At 43.0% G+C, this 15582-nt stretch overlaps 1 protein-coding gene and 1 long non-coding RNA gene across 2 annotated transcripts; one reads left to right on the top strand and one right to left on the bottom strand.

The window, feature by feature from the left end:
- The first annotated feature begins 96 nt into the window (after nt 1-96).
- LOC310799255 (uncharacterized protein) lies at nt 97-2778 on the top strand. The gene is made up of 3 exons (XM_083661826.1): nt 97-972; nt 1361-1496; nt 1737-2778. The coding sequence occupies exons 1-3, from the start codon at nt 356-358 to the stop codon at nt 2490-2492; spliced, it is 1509 nt and encodes a 502-aa protein (XP_083517952.1). The 5' UTR covers nt 97-355; the 3' UTR covers nt 2493-2778.
- Nucleotides 2779-3797: 1019 nt separating this feature from the next.
- On the bottom strand, nt 3798-6143 carry LOC310799158. The gene is made up of 4 exons (XR_014553803.1): nt 5858-6143; nt 4465-4659; nt 4293-4372; nt 3798-4135 (listed from the first exon to the last, which is right to left on the bottom strand). It is a non-coding gene; the product is annotated as an uncharacterized lncRNA (long non-coding RNA).
- Nucleotides 6144-15582: the final 9439 nt, after the last annotated feature.

Below are 15582 nucleotides of genomic sequence, written 5' to 3'. Positions count from 1 at the left end.
TTGCACAAGTGATTAGACGAACTTCCGGTTTACTTGCCAATCGGCGAGCCAGTTTCCGCTTTATCGGCTTCCTCTCCTTACCGGCCCGGTCGCTGTGCTAGTCGCTGTGTTTATCAAACTTATCTCTAACTATCTGGTTTTTCGACACTATTTCTGGAACTGATTACTGAATTTGGATTACGGACTTGGCTGAATGGATATTTGATTTGACCGCTGCCTGGACACGGACACGAATTTAATGATTGCGGACTTGTATGACGTTTAAGCTGGCTAAACTAACCTAACGTTAGCTAACGAACCCTTAGCTAGAAGCTAGCAAAACACTGAGAACCCCGAATGACAATAACAAGACAAGATGAGTGCTGTGAGGAAAAAGAAATATAATGTACGAGATGTGCACAAGTTACAAAGAGGTATGGGTGGCTCTAATGATCACTGCTGTGTGCCACTTTGCTCAGCTTCAAGTCGCTATAACCGTATGATGAGCTTCCACTGCTTCCCAAAAAACACAAACCTTCGTGCACGGTGGATACAGAAAATCAGGAGGATGGGATTTTCAGTGACCAAACACACAAAGGTATGCAGCCGACATTTCGAGGATAATCAAATCACCACTACTGCTAAGGGTAGACGGATATTAGAAGCAAGCTCCGTCCCATTATTGTTTGAGTGGAACAACTACACCAACAAGACACGAGCTGGTGTTTGGGAACGCCGACCTCGACCGTCAAGTCCGGGACCATGTCCGGAGCCTGTGCCGGATCCTGAGGAGGACATTCAACAAACAGTACCGATGGTTCTGGACCACGACTATGGTGCCAACCGTACCATATGTGTCGACCGGGAGCAGTATGAAGGGATGATGAGGGAAATCGAGGCGCTCAGACAGGAGCTCCAAACATATCATCTACAAAACACTTTTGGACTCCAGCGATTTGCTTCCTCCCCAGAAGACATCCGATTTTACACCAGGTAAGACATCTAGCATTAGTCTAAAATAAACCCATCAAGCTAATAAATAAATAATGGTATAGTTGTAAGATCAAAATGAAGCAGTTTTATTTTAAGTCCAAAATCACACCAAGGTGTGTCTCAATATACTTTCCGACGAATAACAGAATGAATAATACAATGAACATAACAAAAACAAAGTTAATACATCTAGTCTAAATGATTACATCAATGACTGCCCTCTCAGGCCCATGCATACTGTATATAATTGTGTATTTCTTGTCTTTGTGTTAAATATTGTAAATGTTAATATTTTGTCTGTTTTAGTGTATTGCTTTTTCTCTCTCTGGCTAATTAATATGTATTGATGCTTGACTTGCTTTTGTTATTATGTTTTGTTCTTTTGAAGATTCCCAACATACAATCATCTGATGGCATTTTGGAACCTGATCGAGGCAGCAACAGCCAAAATAGTTAGGGTCACCAGAGCAAGGAAAGCCGATGTCACTAGCACGACAACTGAAAGCCCTTTAACCAGACCAACTGTAAGTACACACACACACACACACACACACACACACACACACACACACACACACACACACACACACACACACACACACACACACACACACACACACACACACACACACACACACACACACACACACACACACACACACACACACACACACACACACACACACACACACACACACAAAGTATGGGGCATGAAGAGGATACTTTTAAACAACTAACAGCTCATTAAACTTTTTTCCCTCCAGAAACTGTTGCCGATAGATGAGCTCTTCCTTTTCCTGACATACCTGTCCACCGGATGTACCCAGAGGGAGCTTGGCCATAGATTTAACATCCACCGAGCGACAGTCAGCCGAATCATTGTAACCTGGGCCAACTTCCTCTACAGCTTACTGGGCTCCATCTGTATCTGGATGTCACCTGCAGCTGTGAAGGCCACAAGGCCACGTGATTTTGACGGCAGCTACAGCAACACACACATAGTTCTTGATTGCACAGAGCTATGGTGTCAAACACCTTCATCCCTCCTCCTTCAGAGTGAAGTCTTCTCCACCTACAAGTCCCACTGCACCTTCAAGGCCATGGTGGGCATGTCCCCTCATGGAGCCCTGACTTTTGTGTCACCACTCTTTGAGGGTTCCATGAGTGACAAGGAGGTGTTTCGTCAGTCAGGTATTACATCACTCTTAACACCTGACATGGCCGTCATGGTTGACAAGGGATTCTTGGTGGATGACCTTGTGCCTGGGAGTGTTCATCGTCCTGCCTTCCTCTCCAAGAGGACCCAAATGCCAGAGGTGGATGTTCTGAAGACGCAGTCCATTGCCCGTTTGAGAGTCCACGTGGAGAGGTTGATCAGAAGAGTAAAAGAGAACAAACTCTTTGAGACCACTATCCCTCTCTCTATATCAGGGAGCATAAATCAAATATTCACAGTCGCATGTCTCCTCTCAAATTACCAAAATGGACCCCTGGTCAAGAAATGGAGATGTGAAAATTGAAAATTGTAGCCATAACTACCTCTTCTGAGGAACTTGATATGAACTATTCAGTGTTCAATGTACACTTTTCCACCCGACAGCAGCTAAATTCCTTGTAGTTTTAATTGGTAAATAAATTGTCTGATAAAAATGTATTTTGAGTGTTTGACAATTTAAAGGTGCAAGATAATAAAATCACAATCATATTAAGTTACAGTGGTCATTGTTAAGTTGTACAGTTGTCAAAAAGGGTCAATTCCCACAACATTCTGAAACTTTTTTGCCCTTACCTGGATACCAGGAGTGTTGTCTATTCATCCAGATAATTTTGGTGTGATTTGCCTATCTGATTTCACTCAAACAATTAAAAAAAAACTTGTCAATTTGTCAGTTTTTATCAGAAAAACGAAGCAAATTACACCAAAAATAATCGGGATGGATAGCATTCTGGTTAAGGGGGATTTTATTTTTTGTGAACTGCCCCATACAGCTATAATTGTTAAAATTGTGAACTTTGGTTAACTGTATTAAAATAAAAACAGCAGGAGTCACTCAGCCAATTTACACTTTTATTGTGTTAACATGGTGGGAAGGCAGTGTTATTAATCATGAAAGCATTTCCCATTAATAGTGAAAGTAAGATGATTGATGCTCAACACATTTGATTTGCATAGTGTACAATATTTGATGTCTCAATCTTGAAACCTTACAGGCATTTCTGCATGTAGACATGGAAATAAAACCTGTCTACTTTCTCTCTGATCACCTCCAACATATCACTGTCCCTGTATATTCGTTGAATTAGTATGTCTTCTTCAGCTGAAACCACAAAATCACACCAATCCATTCCAGTTATTAGCATCTGCCCCTGCACTTGTGAGTAGTAAGCATGCGTTTGTTTTAGCTCCAATTTCCCCAAATTCATTTTGAGATACGGGCAGTCAACATAGCTCTTAACGTTTGGGCACTTCATCTCAATCAGACCAAACTGACATGGCTCTGAAGGGTCAAAGATCAACCCATCTGGAGATGCCCCCAGCCAAGGAGCATCGGGGTGGATTACAAATCCACAGGGGTAGTGGTTGACTCTCTTTAGCTGGCAATACTCCCAGATAGCATCTGCTTCCATTTCGAGCCCCCTCTTCATAGCTGCCGTCTGACGGGTCCCTTGCAGTATCCGGTTAGCCAGACCTTCCTCAGAGTTCTCTCTAACTTGACAGATCTCCCTGAAACGTGAGGCAGTCAGTCTAGGCCTCCTTAGGCGATGCCAGTCAGCACATGAACTTTGTGCTCTGGTAACACACTCAAATTTCTGTGCCATAACCCAGGTGACCTCAAGACACTTAAGGTGTAGCTGTTGTGCTTCAGTACATACAAACATGGAACTGGATGGCTGCAGTCGGTAATTCTGAAGAGGCAGAGATGGAGGTGGTGGGGCAGCATGGAAGGACAGGTCTCTCTTTGCCGTCGCTTGTTGTTGGTAGGACAAAGGACTACCGACTTGAACCTTGCCAAGGGCAGAGTCAACTAGAGGAACTTCACAGCTGATGCCCATGCTGCAAATCATCGGCGCCTCAGCTGCGGAGAAATCCTTATACACCTCTGTCACCCGAAAGACGGAAAGATCAGGCAAGTCCCCACTGAGGCCTTTGTAGAGTGTGCTCCTGTGTGGAACATAAAGGTTATATAAGTGGCGTATGCATATTTCCATTCAAACATTCATGTAGCATATTGCAATACAGTAAATCTATCATCACTGATGACATCATTTCTAGTTGAGTGACATCACTTCTGGGGAAAAAAGAGAGATAGATATTTTACCTCACACCCTCTGTTGTTGCTCTGCACTTTGGCTTAGCAGACAGCACAGTCATTTTATCCACAGGGCCTGGCTTTATACCCTATTAAGGTAGGGAGGATATAGATTAGAAAATATCACCAACAGGTGTATAATTATAGTGCAACAGGTTAATATGCATTTTTCTTGACTTGCCAAAGTTCTGGGCTTGTGCCATTGTTGTTCTCCCTCGGTACAGCTGAGCACAGGGGGGACCACTGGCACCTTAAGCTGGGAGTAATGTGCCGACTGGAACAGCAAAGCAACACAGTGGTTGCAGAAAGCTGTTCCCGCCACACATGTGCAACTGTGATGCATCAGCTCCACAGGACTGGAATCTTTCAATACCACCTGCAAAAAGTCACATGTCATAGTAAATACTTGTTTCTCTTAGCTTGTTTCATTGTTTGACCATTCCTTTAGGATGCAATCTTGGTTTTTAAATAATATATATTTCTAATATTATTCATCTATTATCACAGACCAAATGTTATGTACTTCGATATGTTAAGAGCATGTTGTATAAGTCAAATGCACTAGATTGTTTATTTGACTCATGATAGCCTTGTACTTTTAACACCAGATTGCACCTAAATGAATGGCTGAGTAAAACCAGGGGCGTAGTGGAGGCTAAACACAAGTAAACACAGTTTACCCTCCTCTTTGAAATGAGGCAGATAGTTTACTCACCTATTTGCAGATCACCTGTATCAATTGCAGAGGGGAAACAAGGTGGATAAACTACTCACTATTGATAGTTTACTCACCTCTGTATTTACCACTACACCCCTGGCTAAAACATAGCTTATATACCACGACCAAGTGGTACAAAAACACATGCAAAATTATCTGATGAACAAAACGAACAGATTAACCCAGGTTCTGGGGATCAGCTAGGTCAATGTATCTGCCTACTCTAGCCACTCTTTTGAGCGTTCCATTACTAGTTACGTTGTATTACAACACTAGCTGAATCCCCAGAAACAACAGGAACACTGGGTTATTAAAGTAACATGCATATCGCATATAGCTTCACCATACACTCAAACTGTGTGGCTTCTCAGATTTCCTCATGGATCTGTGGCACAATGCCCTGATAATCATTTCACCTGTGCTCTGATCTTTGTTTGAAACTGAGAGAGGGGGAGGTTAGTAGTTAGTACAACAACTAACAATGTGTGTTAACATTAATAAAAACAAGCTAACATCGTAAACAAACGTAATCTGAAAAAAATATTAAAACCCATCATTATTGACCAAAATCATCTTATGACATCGCTGTTGTGACATCATTCTAAAATGGATCCTGCCAATCTTGAACATATCCCAGGCTATGATAATCCCCCCAAGAGAAATCCAGTTTGCCTTTATGGGAAGGAAAATAATTCACTTTTTGTGTTTTCTACTGTACTTTTTACTGTACACTGGCATTTGAGGGGTTAAAATTCTGAGTAGGTATGACATGTTGGTATGAGGTATTAGGATGAAGTTAACAAACGTAACAAAAGCAAAGCATCAGCAAGGCAGCTTGAATCTAAACACTACTTACCCTCGTAGTTGTGGAGATAACTCGATATGTATAACTTGAATCCCTTCTCTCGCTTGCTTATGGGAGCGGGGGAACAGGCATTAACGATACGATGGACATCGTTTACGTTTATTTTAGGCAGATCTTGGAGACATCTCGTAAAAATTGGCATTTTTTAAGCAATTCGGTGGTAGAGAAGATGTTCGTTCTAAACCTATGGTTCCAACACTGTTAGCTTTAAACTAACGTTAACGTTAGCTTTAGCTAACGTAATAGCATATTAAGCTTCATACAAGTCCGCAATCCGTAAAAATTCAAGTCCGTGTCCAGGCGGCGGCCTAATCAAATATCAATTCAGCCAAGTCCGTCATAAAAATGCAGTAATGAGTTCCAGAAATAGTGTATAAAAACCAGATAGTCAGAGATAAGTTACATACACACAGTGACCGGGCAAAAGCGGAAGCTGGCGAGCCGATTTGACTGCAACCGGAAGTTTGTCTAATCACTTGTGCACAGAGCCTATTACTGCAGCCTAACGTTAACGTTAAAAAAGTAACGTTAGCGACCTCCGTTTTGCAGTCGTCTTGAAATACGGCAAATTCGCCAAAAGTCACTCACCCAATGAGCCTTGGCTAGCGTGTCAACAGTCACATCATAATCTGTGTGTGGAATCTTCTTATTCATTGATGTCTTCGTCCTCAAAGTAAGTTATACTCCGTTCAGTTCATCAGCGTTAGCATTCACTTAGCTTACTGTCTGAGACGCGGCCATGCAGAATTGCCACCGTGCAGCAGAAGAACGTGCAGTAAAACCTTGAGGCTATTGCAGATTGGAACATGAGATAAATAAATCTGAAATTAGGTCAGCAGCATTCATTTCATCCTCTAATACAACTAAAGTTTAATAGGAAGTATTGCTGGACCGGCGCTTCCTTGATTTGGTGTGTAGTTCGAGCTTTGAAAAACTGTCCACAAGGTCGAGGCAACAATAAAATAAAAAACTACAAAACCCACAATGCATTTCACCTCTGCCACGTCTATTTCAGCAAATCATGATGCATTTAATCGGTCACATGTCTTGAAACAGTGATATACACGTACTACGCGTCTGCGTCGCAGCCGGCATGAAAGGTAAAATGACACGCCCGTTGCCGTCGGTGTTAAAGGGATATACATGCAAATGCTGCATCCGGTATCAATGGGTTAATAAGTAAATAATAAGGTGAATAGGGCAGACCGGCTCTGAGTGAACGACCCGCACGCCACAAGTCCATTTTCTCACGCAGTGAAAAACAAAATCATAATTGATAACCTGACGGAGCGAAAACAGGACTGACAGCGCACGGGCAGGCAAGACAGACAGCACAGCGCCACAGCAGAAAGCCAGAAATAGCCTATATACAGTAGGTTACAAAATCTATTAATAGCTGGTATATTTATTACCCCGCTAGCCGGGCGCTTCTTGCTCATACTGAGCACATTAGCACCCGGCAAACGTCACGCATTTCCCATCAAACACTGTGCCATTTTCACGTCTAGGTATAAATGCCAGCTCCTACCTGAGTGACGCTATCCGATGCAAAACATCCTCTTCTTTTAATAACATATATTGGCCTCTTCCAAATTGTTGCATAAAATCCACTTTTCTGTCTTTCAAAAACCGAAAAGCATTCATCTGGAGCACCTCGAGCAACCCGGAACAACGACTCACTGTTTACTCACCAATGCCCCCCACACTTCCGAAATGGTATTGCACCTACATTTCTGCATTTGTGCCAAGCAGTAACAAGGTGTTACTGAAAAAGGTGCAATACCATTGCGGAAGTGTGGGGGGCATTAGTGAGTAAACAGTGAGTCGTTGTTCCGGGTTGCTTCAGATCAGAGAAGAAGAAGAAGCGGCGCTCCAGATAAATGCTTTTTGGTTTTTGAAAGACAGAAAAGTGGATTTTATGCAACAATTTGGAAGAGTCAACTATATGTTATTAAAAGAAGAGGATGTTTTGCATCGGATAGCGTCTTCACTTCACGTGAAGACTCAGGTAGGAGCTGGCATTTATACCTAGACGTGAAAATGGCACAGTGTTTGATGGCATGCTAGTCTTTTCGTCGGGGTGTCGTGAGAAAAGACTGGCATGCTAGTCTTTTCGTCGGGGTGTCGTGAGAAAAGACTGGCATGCTAGTCTTTTCGTCGGGGTGTCGTGAGAAAAGACTGGCATGCTAGTCTTTTCGTCGGACGTCCCAGTGAGACGTCCCAGACGCCACGACGCTGTTCTTTGATTATGTCACATTACAAGAAGTAAAGACGGTTCTCGTCGGGCTCAGGCTGAAACTGAGAACTCTACACCGCTAATCAAGCTATGCTAACTCAGAGCAATAACAAGCGATAAACACATTTCACTTCCTCACTTCTTCTACAATAAAAGTGACATTAGTTTGTCAGCGGAAATCTTTTAATTTGAAGGAGCTGCAGCAGGAAATGGAGTTACATCCAGGTAACGTTGATGACGGAGCATTGAAGTCACATGACACAGAACACCTTCACAGGAACAGAGTGGGAATGATAGAGGCACCATTCTCCCTATTAGAAGTCAGCCATCAAAGTAACAAGCTGTTACATGTTGTCAGCCATCAAAGTAACAAGCTGTTACATGTTGTCAGCCATCAAAGTAACAAGCTGTTACATGTTGTCAGCCATCAAAGTAACAAGCTGTTACATGTTGTCAGCCATCAAAGTAACAAGCTGTTACATGTTGTCAGCTATCAAAGTAACAAGCTGTTACATGTTGGGGCTTTACGTTTAGGGCTCAGGATGTGCTCATGGTTCAATAAAAAAAAACGTTAAAAAACGGAAAAGTTCCTTCCGCTATAGTAGAAAAGTTCTTTACATGAACTGGGAAATGAATGCGGGTGGCTAGAGTTGAAGGTAAGAAAGTGTCCACTAGGGCTGCACGATATTGGAAAAAACTGACATTGCAATATTTTTTTATTCTGCGATATATATTGCACTCTTACCTTCTACTGCACTCTATATCAAACCACAGCCTGTTTCTAGTTGTGTCTCTTCCACATAATCCTGCTATGTTCAGGTCACCTATTTCTCTCATTTTCTTCCCTTTTCCACAAAGCACGTATTTGCATTTGAAGACAGTGCGCTCGGCTCATTTCACAAACTTCTGGGAGGCCAGGCTGGAAATAGGGAAGCTGAACGTGTCCCATTGTCAGTCACACAGTTAAACTGATAAAGCCTCTGGGAGGAGACCCTCTGGCCAGCATATTAATTAGAAGAATGGGGTACGATGGTGTCTTATGAAGAGTTTTTCCCCCCACTGAGGAGTGGCAGTTGGGCATGGCAGCAAGCTTAGCTGGGCCAGGCGTGATATAATTCCACTCCCACTCTGCGGCACCTCTGAAGGATGATCCTCAGCCATCGTGCGCTCGGAACACTGGTAAGGTCATGCTCTGAATATACAACTAGGACTTCAGGCGGTGCTCTGAATTCACAAGCAGTCCACACTACAGTTTGAGTACGAGAGTGCAAGTTTCAACCCAATCGGCTGGATAAAACGTTGGCAGTTGACGTGTCTGCAAAGCGGGGATATGTAGAGTATCAACGTACATTTCAAACAAAATGTTGGCAAAGTACGTCTTGTTTCTGCAAACCTACAATATCAACGTACATTTGAAACAAAACGGTGGTTAATTTGAAAGCATCGCTGCCTTTCCAAGCAAATAAAACAACTTCAACAACTTCTTTTGGTTTTGTTGAGGCAAGTAAAACTACTTGGTTAAGGGTGCTGTCAGTCACATTGGGGGCCTGGGAGCGGAACACACTAGTCCCCAAATTGACCCCAGGTGTCCGGTTCGTTTCGTGAGTGGAAACGTTGCGTCCCGTGCCCGGAGCGCGGAACAGTGTACCCTGACAGGGTCCACTTGAAAAGGTGGTCTGGGGAATGGATTGGCCTGCCTGCAAATGTGAACGCCGAACCACGTAGACAACACACGGGCGAGGATACACTGCAGGGCGTAGTTGATGATGCAAGTGTACTCTACTCTGCAAGTGTTCCGTTGTTGTAATGTGAAAGATGACCAGCGCGGGAGAGGGGAGGGGGGAGGCGATCGCACTCGTCATGGAATGGAATGAAAGCAGTCGTTCCCAATGTGAAAGCACCCTTAGATTAAGACCACACCCCTCCGCTGTGACCACACCCCTCCGCTGTGAAACACTGTGACCGTGACCACACCCCTCCGCTGTGAAACACTGAGCGTGACCACACCCCTCCGCTGTGAAACACTGTGACCGTGACCACACCCCTCCACTGTGAAACACTGTGATCACACCCCTCCGCTGTGAAAGGGAAGTGCTGCTGGAAAAGATCCTAGAGGAAACCCTGTGGAGAGGCAGGCAGGGAAACACTATGAATGTCAAAGCAGCTGTCAACAAAATACATAATACAGGACTGGAGCCCATTCACTTCATTATTGTTTGAATGAGCAGATCCAAGGAGCCTTGTTTGATGGCCTTCTCTTGAAACAGATGTTAGATGTTCTTCTCTTGAAACAGATGTTAGATGTTCTTCTCTTGAAACAGATGTTAGATGTTCTTCTCTTGAAACAGATGTTTGATGTTCTTCTCTTGAAACAGATGTTAGATGTTCTTCTCTTGAAACAGATGTTTGATGTTCTTCTCTTGAAACAGATGTTAGATGTTCTTCTCTTGAAACAGATGTTTGATGTTCTTCTCTTGAAACAGATGTTAGATGTTCTTCTCTTGAAACAGATGTTAGATGTTCTTCTCTTGAAACAGATGTTAGATGTTCTTCTCTTGAAACAGATGTTTGATGTTCTTCTCTTGAAACAGATGTTAGATGTTCTTCTCTTGAAACAGATGTTAGATGTTCTTCTCTTGAAACAGATGTTAGATGTTCTTCTCTTGAAACAGATGTTAGATGTTCTTCTCTTGAAACAGATGTTTGATGTTCTTCTCTTGAAACAGATGTTTGATGTTCTTCTCTTGAAACAGATGTTAGATGTTCTTCTCTTGAAACAGATGTTAGATGTTCTTCTCTTGAAACAGATGTTTGATGTTCTTCTCTTGAAACAGATGTTAGATGTTCTTCTCTTGAAACAGATGTTTGATGTTCTTCTCTTGAAACAGATGTTAGATGTTCTTCTCTTGAAACAGATGTTAGATGTTCTTCTCTTGAAACAGATGTTTGATGTTCTTCTCTTGAAACAGATGTTAGATGTTCTTCTCTTGAAACAGATGTTAGATGTTCTTCTCTTGAAACAGATGTTTGATGTTCTTCTCTTGAAACAGATGTTAGATGTTCTTCTCTTGAAACAGATGTTTGATGTTCTTCTCTTGAAACAGATGTTAGATGTTCTTCTCTTGAAACAGATGTTAGATGTTCTTCTCTTGAAACAGATGTTAGATGTTCTTCTCTTGAAACAGATGTTTGATGTTCTTCTCTTGAAACAGATGTTAGATGTTCTTCTCTTGAAACAGATGTTAGATGTTCTTCTCTTGAAACAGATGTTTGATGTTCTTCTCTTGAAACAGATGTTAGATGTTCTTCTCTTGAAACAGATGTTTGATGTTCTTCTCTTGAAACAGATGTTTGATGTTCTTCTCTTGAAACAGATGTTAGATGTTCTTCTCTTGAAACAGACGGGACTGGCTGCTTGTTTCTCATCGCTTCAGGTAGTTGTCACAGAGACGGCATCAAGATGGGGCATGCAGACAAATCAACTGATGGTTATTGAAGCGATTACATTCCTGTCACAATCTGCAGAGTTTCTGTATCTGCCAGATTCACGGGGATTTTTTCTCTCTCTCATTAACAAAATAGGATTACCCATTTGCATCGCAAGTTGAACTAAAGAGTTGACTGTGATCAGAATTACTCAGGAGCCAAGCGGCTCCCAATACACATTCATGAAATTAGATGATCAAATGCAATAAAGTGTACTGTACACCGTGAAGGGCTGGAACTTATATTTTTCTCCAACAGGCTGTCATTGTGAAATCAAGAAAACCAGATGGCAGAAGGCAGCAGAAGGTCATCTTAAAGTCGAACTGAACCCATATCATCACGTGCGTCGCAGTCCGTTTCAGACTGAAAACATAATTTTATCTGAGATGACAAATTGAGAGGCGGGTCATAGTTTCATGTCGATGATTTGATTTGACAATTCTGTCGACTGGCTTTGGCATTGGTCAATCATGGCGTGTTCCACCCCCAAATCGAGTGGGATTCAGCGTGTTGTCGTGCTACGCGAGTGGGATCTGCGGAGTACCAGGCAGTCAGCTGCTTCGTGCGGAGGGAGTGGACAATCCGATGAATGGGTGCTGCCCGCCCGCCTGGAATCTCCGAGGGCAGACCCCTGACAACCACGCTCTCAAGCTATTTCTGTAAATACAATATCCCTGGAATGCGCGTTTTAACAAGCCAGTTACATTTCTTTGCATTCTTAGAGATTATAGTTTTTGTTTTGTGTTCATCTTTCTAACAATTGGCCAAGTTAGTAGTTAGTTTATGGGATAGGAATTCTGCCAGATGACAGGCACTAGGCGCCATTTTCTACTTCATTTGGAAGAGAAAATTATCCTGAAAGGAAGATTTGATTGACAGCTGCATGTCGTGATATGATTGGTTGAAATGGGGTAGAAATTTGATAGTACTACTGGGTGACGTCAGCAAACTGTACATTACTGTTATCAATGAAATCTTGAAAAATGAACTTTTGATGTGAAAAAGTGTGAAAAACTAATTTCTTTTGACTTTTGTGATTTTGTTTGCATACATTATTAAATTGGTGCACTGCATACCCAGGTATTTGAACTAAAAGAAAAGAAAAGTCATTTATGAGTTCAGCATGAATTTAAATGCCCGAGAATAGATGGTGCACACAATTCAAATCATTTGGTGTATATGTGGTTAAACGTTCATAATACAGTCATGTGTAAACTATCTACTGTATCTATTATATAGGGGCAAGTGTCAATCTCTGTCTGTCTGTTTTCTGTTTAGATTTTTGGCCCACTGATGATGTCATAGGCATTGTGACATCACTGATGATGTCATAGTCATTGTGACATCAGTGATGTCATAAGAGCAATTGTGATGTCATCAGTGATGCGAAGTTGTGACTTCATCAGTGATGTCATAAGAGCTCAGGTAAAAAAAAACACAACATATAAGAATAAAAGAAAAGATGGGTGCTGTATCACGCAGATGTAGAACATGTGAAAGTATCTTCTTGTTCCGGTTGATGTGTCTGTGGTGCTCTCGTATCTTGTGTCCTCGCCTTTCGACAATATTTGCGTTAAAGACGACTCATTCTGGATCTCGGTTATCGGACTATATACAGTACAGTACACAGATATTTGGCTTTGACTACGACCGGACTGCTGTAAAGGGTGCACAGTGCACACTGTCTGCTGGTTGAAATGCATGTCAGTGAAGCGGTGTGCCTGTTAATTAGTTTCAGTTTCAGTGTATTTATTTAACAGGAAAGAAAGAAAACAAACACCATAAAAGGTCATTAAAATACCTTTTGAGCCCTACTCAGCAAACATGCTGGTTTTCAGAGGGTTCCTGCCCTGCAGCAAGAGAGAAAAGAAGAGCCAGTTAAAGTGATAGATATGTAGAAGAAGATGGGAAAGTTTGGAGAGAAGAAATAAAGAAGAGGCTTTAGGATTGTCTGGCCTCGGCCATGAGGCAGCTGCAGGTATTGCCTCATCACCCAGGTCAGTGATCGCAGACGAATGACTGTAGTTAATGCTGCTGTTTCTGGCTTTATTAGGGTGCTTTCTCACTGGGAACCATTGCTTTTGTTCCGTTCCGTCCGCGCCCGCCCACAATTGCCCCCCCTCTCCTCTCCCCTGCTGGTCAGCTTTCACATTACAACATTTCTTCCGGCTTCTTCTGGCTTCTAAAATATCGTTTTTAACTGAGATATGACCAGAAACAGTATTGCGTCCACATTGCAGACGAAGAATATACTGAAGACAAGATGAGACACTGTTCTGCTTCTTTTACAACAGCGCCTGCAGTCTTATGGTGAGGTGGAACATGAGTGGAACAAACTATCAGGCTTCAGTTCTTATCTAAGCTCTTTGGCACAAATGGTGACGTGCGTTGTTACAGCAGCACATGGACGTCTTCATAGAACACCAACAGTGAAACAGAGAGGAAACGCTGACTCGAGGGGGCGGGGCTTTAAAGGAGTCATGTATGTGAGGTGAAGCCTTGGAAGGTAATTGGTGAATTTTGGTGATTTTTACTGTTGTAATTAAACATGACAGTTGTCTATCGTGATGGTCCCGCCTCCTTCTGCATGCTAGTGTTTTGCAGGTATCGACAGATACCTGTGGAAGGCGGGGTTGCGTCGTCAAATGTTTCAAAACGAATCACCAGCATTTCACCAATACATGGTTGTCAATCTAAAAAGGCTGTTTGCCGTGACTCCTGAGAAGTTAATATTTAAAGTTAATATATACACAATAAATCATTTTGGAGAACACCGATATCCTTGACCTGATTGTCCGTAACAATATATCTGACCCTTTGAGGCATACATTTTCTTGTATCTGGCAAATCAATGAGTTAAATAATTTAGTTTGTTTTTTGTTTTTGATGTCCATAGATTGTTGTTTTCATGTCTGCCTTGAGTTTGCACTGCCATTCCAAGTTTGCATAATGTGGGCGAAAAAAAGACTTGTGTTTCTCCCCTGAATTACAATCTCATGCATTGAACCAGTCAGGCTGTCTCGTTTAAATCAATATATTTGAATTTTACATATCTTCTTCTTGATGTTCACAAGGAATGATTTTCTCTTCTAGTTTATTATAGAGAGACAGGGACAAGCTGGAGGCACCTGGGAGTCAAGCTCTGGATAAACAAATACGGGCTCTTCTGTTGTTTTTAGAGGAAAGTCAGAGAGTCAGACTGAGTCAAAAGGGGGTGTGATGCAGCGAGCAGCCCCCCGTTGAGGGCAAGAACTCCTCTCATTGTGAGGAGCGGCCCAGGACCTGCAGCAGGACCAGGACCTGCAGGAGGACCAGGACCTGCAGCAGGACCTGCAGCAGGACCAGGACCTGCAGCAGGACCTGCAGCATGACCAGGACCTGCAGCAGGACCTGCAGCAGGACCAGGACCTGCAGCATGACCAGGACCTGCAGCAGGACCTGCAGCATGACCAGGACCTGCAGCATGACCAGGACCTGCAGCATGACCAGGACCTGCAGCAGGACCAGGACCTGCAGCAGGACCTGCAGCATGACCAGGACCTGCAGCAGGACCTGCAGCATGACCAGGACCTGCAACATGACCAGGACCTGCAGCAGGACCAGGACCTGCAGCAGGACCTGCAGCATGACCAGGACCTGCAGCAGGACCTGCAGCAGGACCAGGACCTGCAGGAGGACCAGGACCTGCAGCAGGACCATCAGCCACGTCTCCAGGAGGCAATATTTTTTTCCGGATGATGGCGAAGGCTGGAGGCACCCTCTCTGCCTGTGATTGGCCTAGCGTCAAACATTCATCCAATCACATTCACTTGGCTATCCTGCGTCTCTTTCTACAGTCTGTGGTCAGACAGACAGCAGTTTCGCTTGCTAGTATGCATGAAAGACGCCACTGTGTGTTTATGTTTTTGATAGTCTGGTCTCTGGTTTATAATGCTGCCGCTACTCTTGGCACGTGCACGTATGTAGCCTACAGACAAATAAAAAAGATAAAAGA

The sequence above is a fragment of the Poromitra crassiceps genome (genome assembly GCF_964638095.1).
Source record: "Poromitra crassiceps genome assembly, chromosome: 27".
Lineage (NCBI taxonomy): Eukaryota > Metazoa > Chordata > Actinopteri > Beryciformes > Melamphaidae > Poromitra > Poromitra crassiceps.
Note: the sequence above shows the minus strand (reverse complement) of the source record. Positions and strands in the feature narration are given on the sequence as shown.

What these genes read in the sequence shown, in the direction of transcription:
- LOC310799255 (XM_083661826.1), top strand. Translation starts at nt 356, where the DNA reads ATGAGTGCTGTGAGGAAAAAGAAATATAATGTACGAGATGTGCACAAG. An exon ending in GACATCCGATTTTACACCAG is followed by an intron (nt 973 to 1,360) that starts GTAAGACATCTA and finishes GTTCTTTTGAAG; the next exon opens with ATTCCCAACATACAATCATC. An exon ending in GCCCTTTAACCAGACCAACT is followed by an intron (nt 1,497 to 1,736) that starts GTAAGTACACAC and finishes TTTTCCCTCCAG; the next exon opens with AAACTGTTGCCGATAGATGA.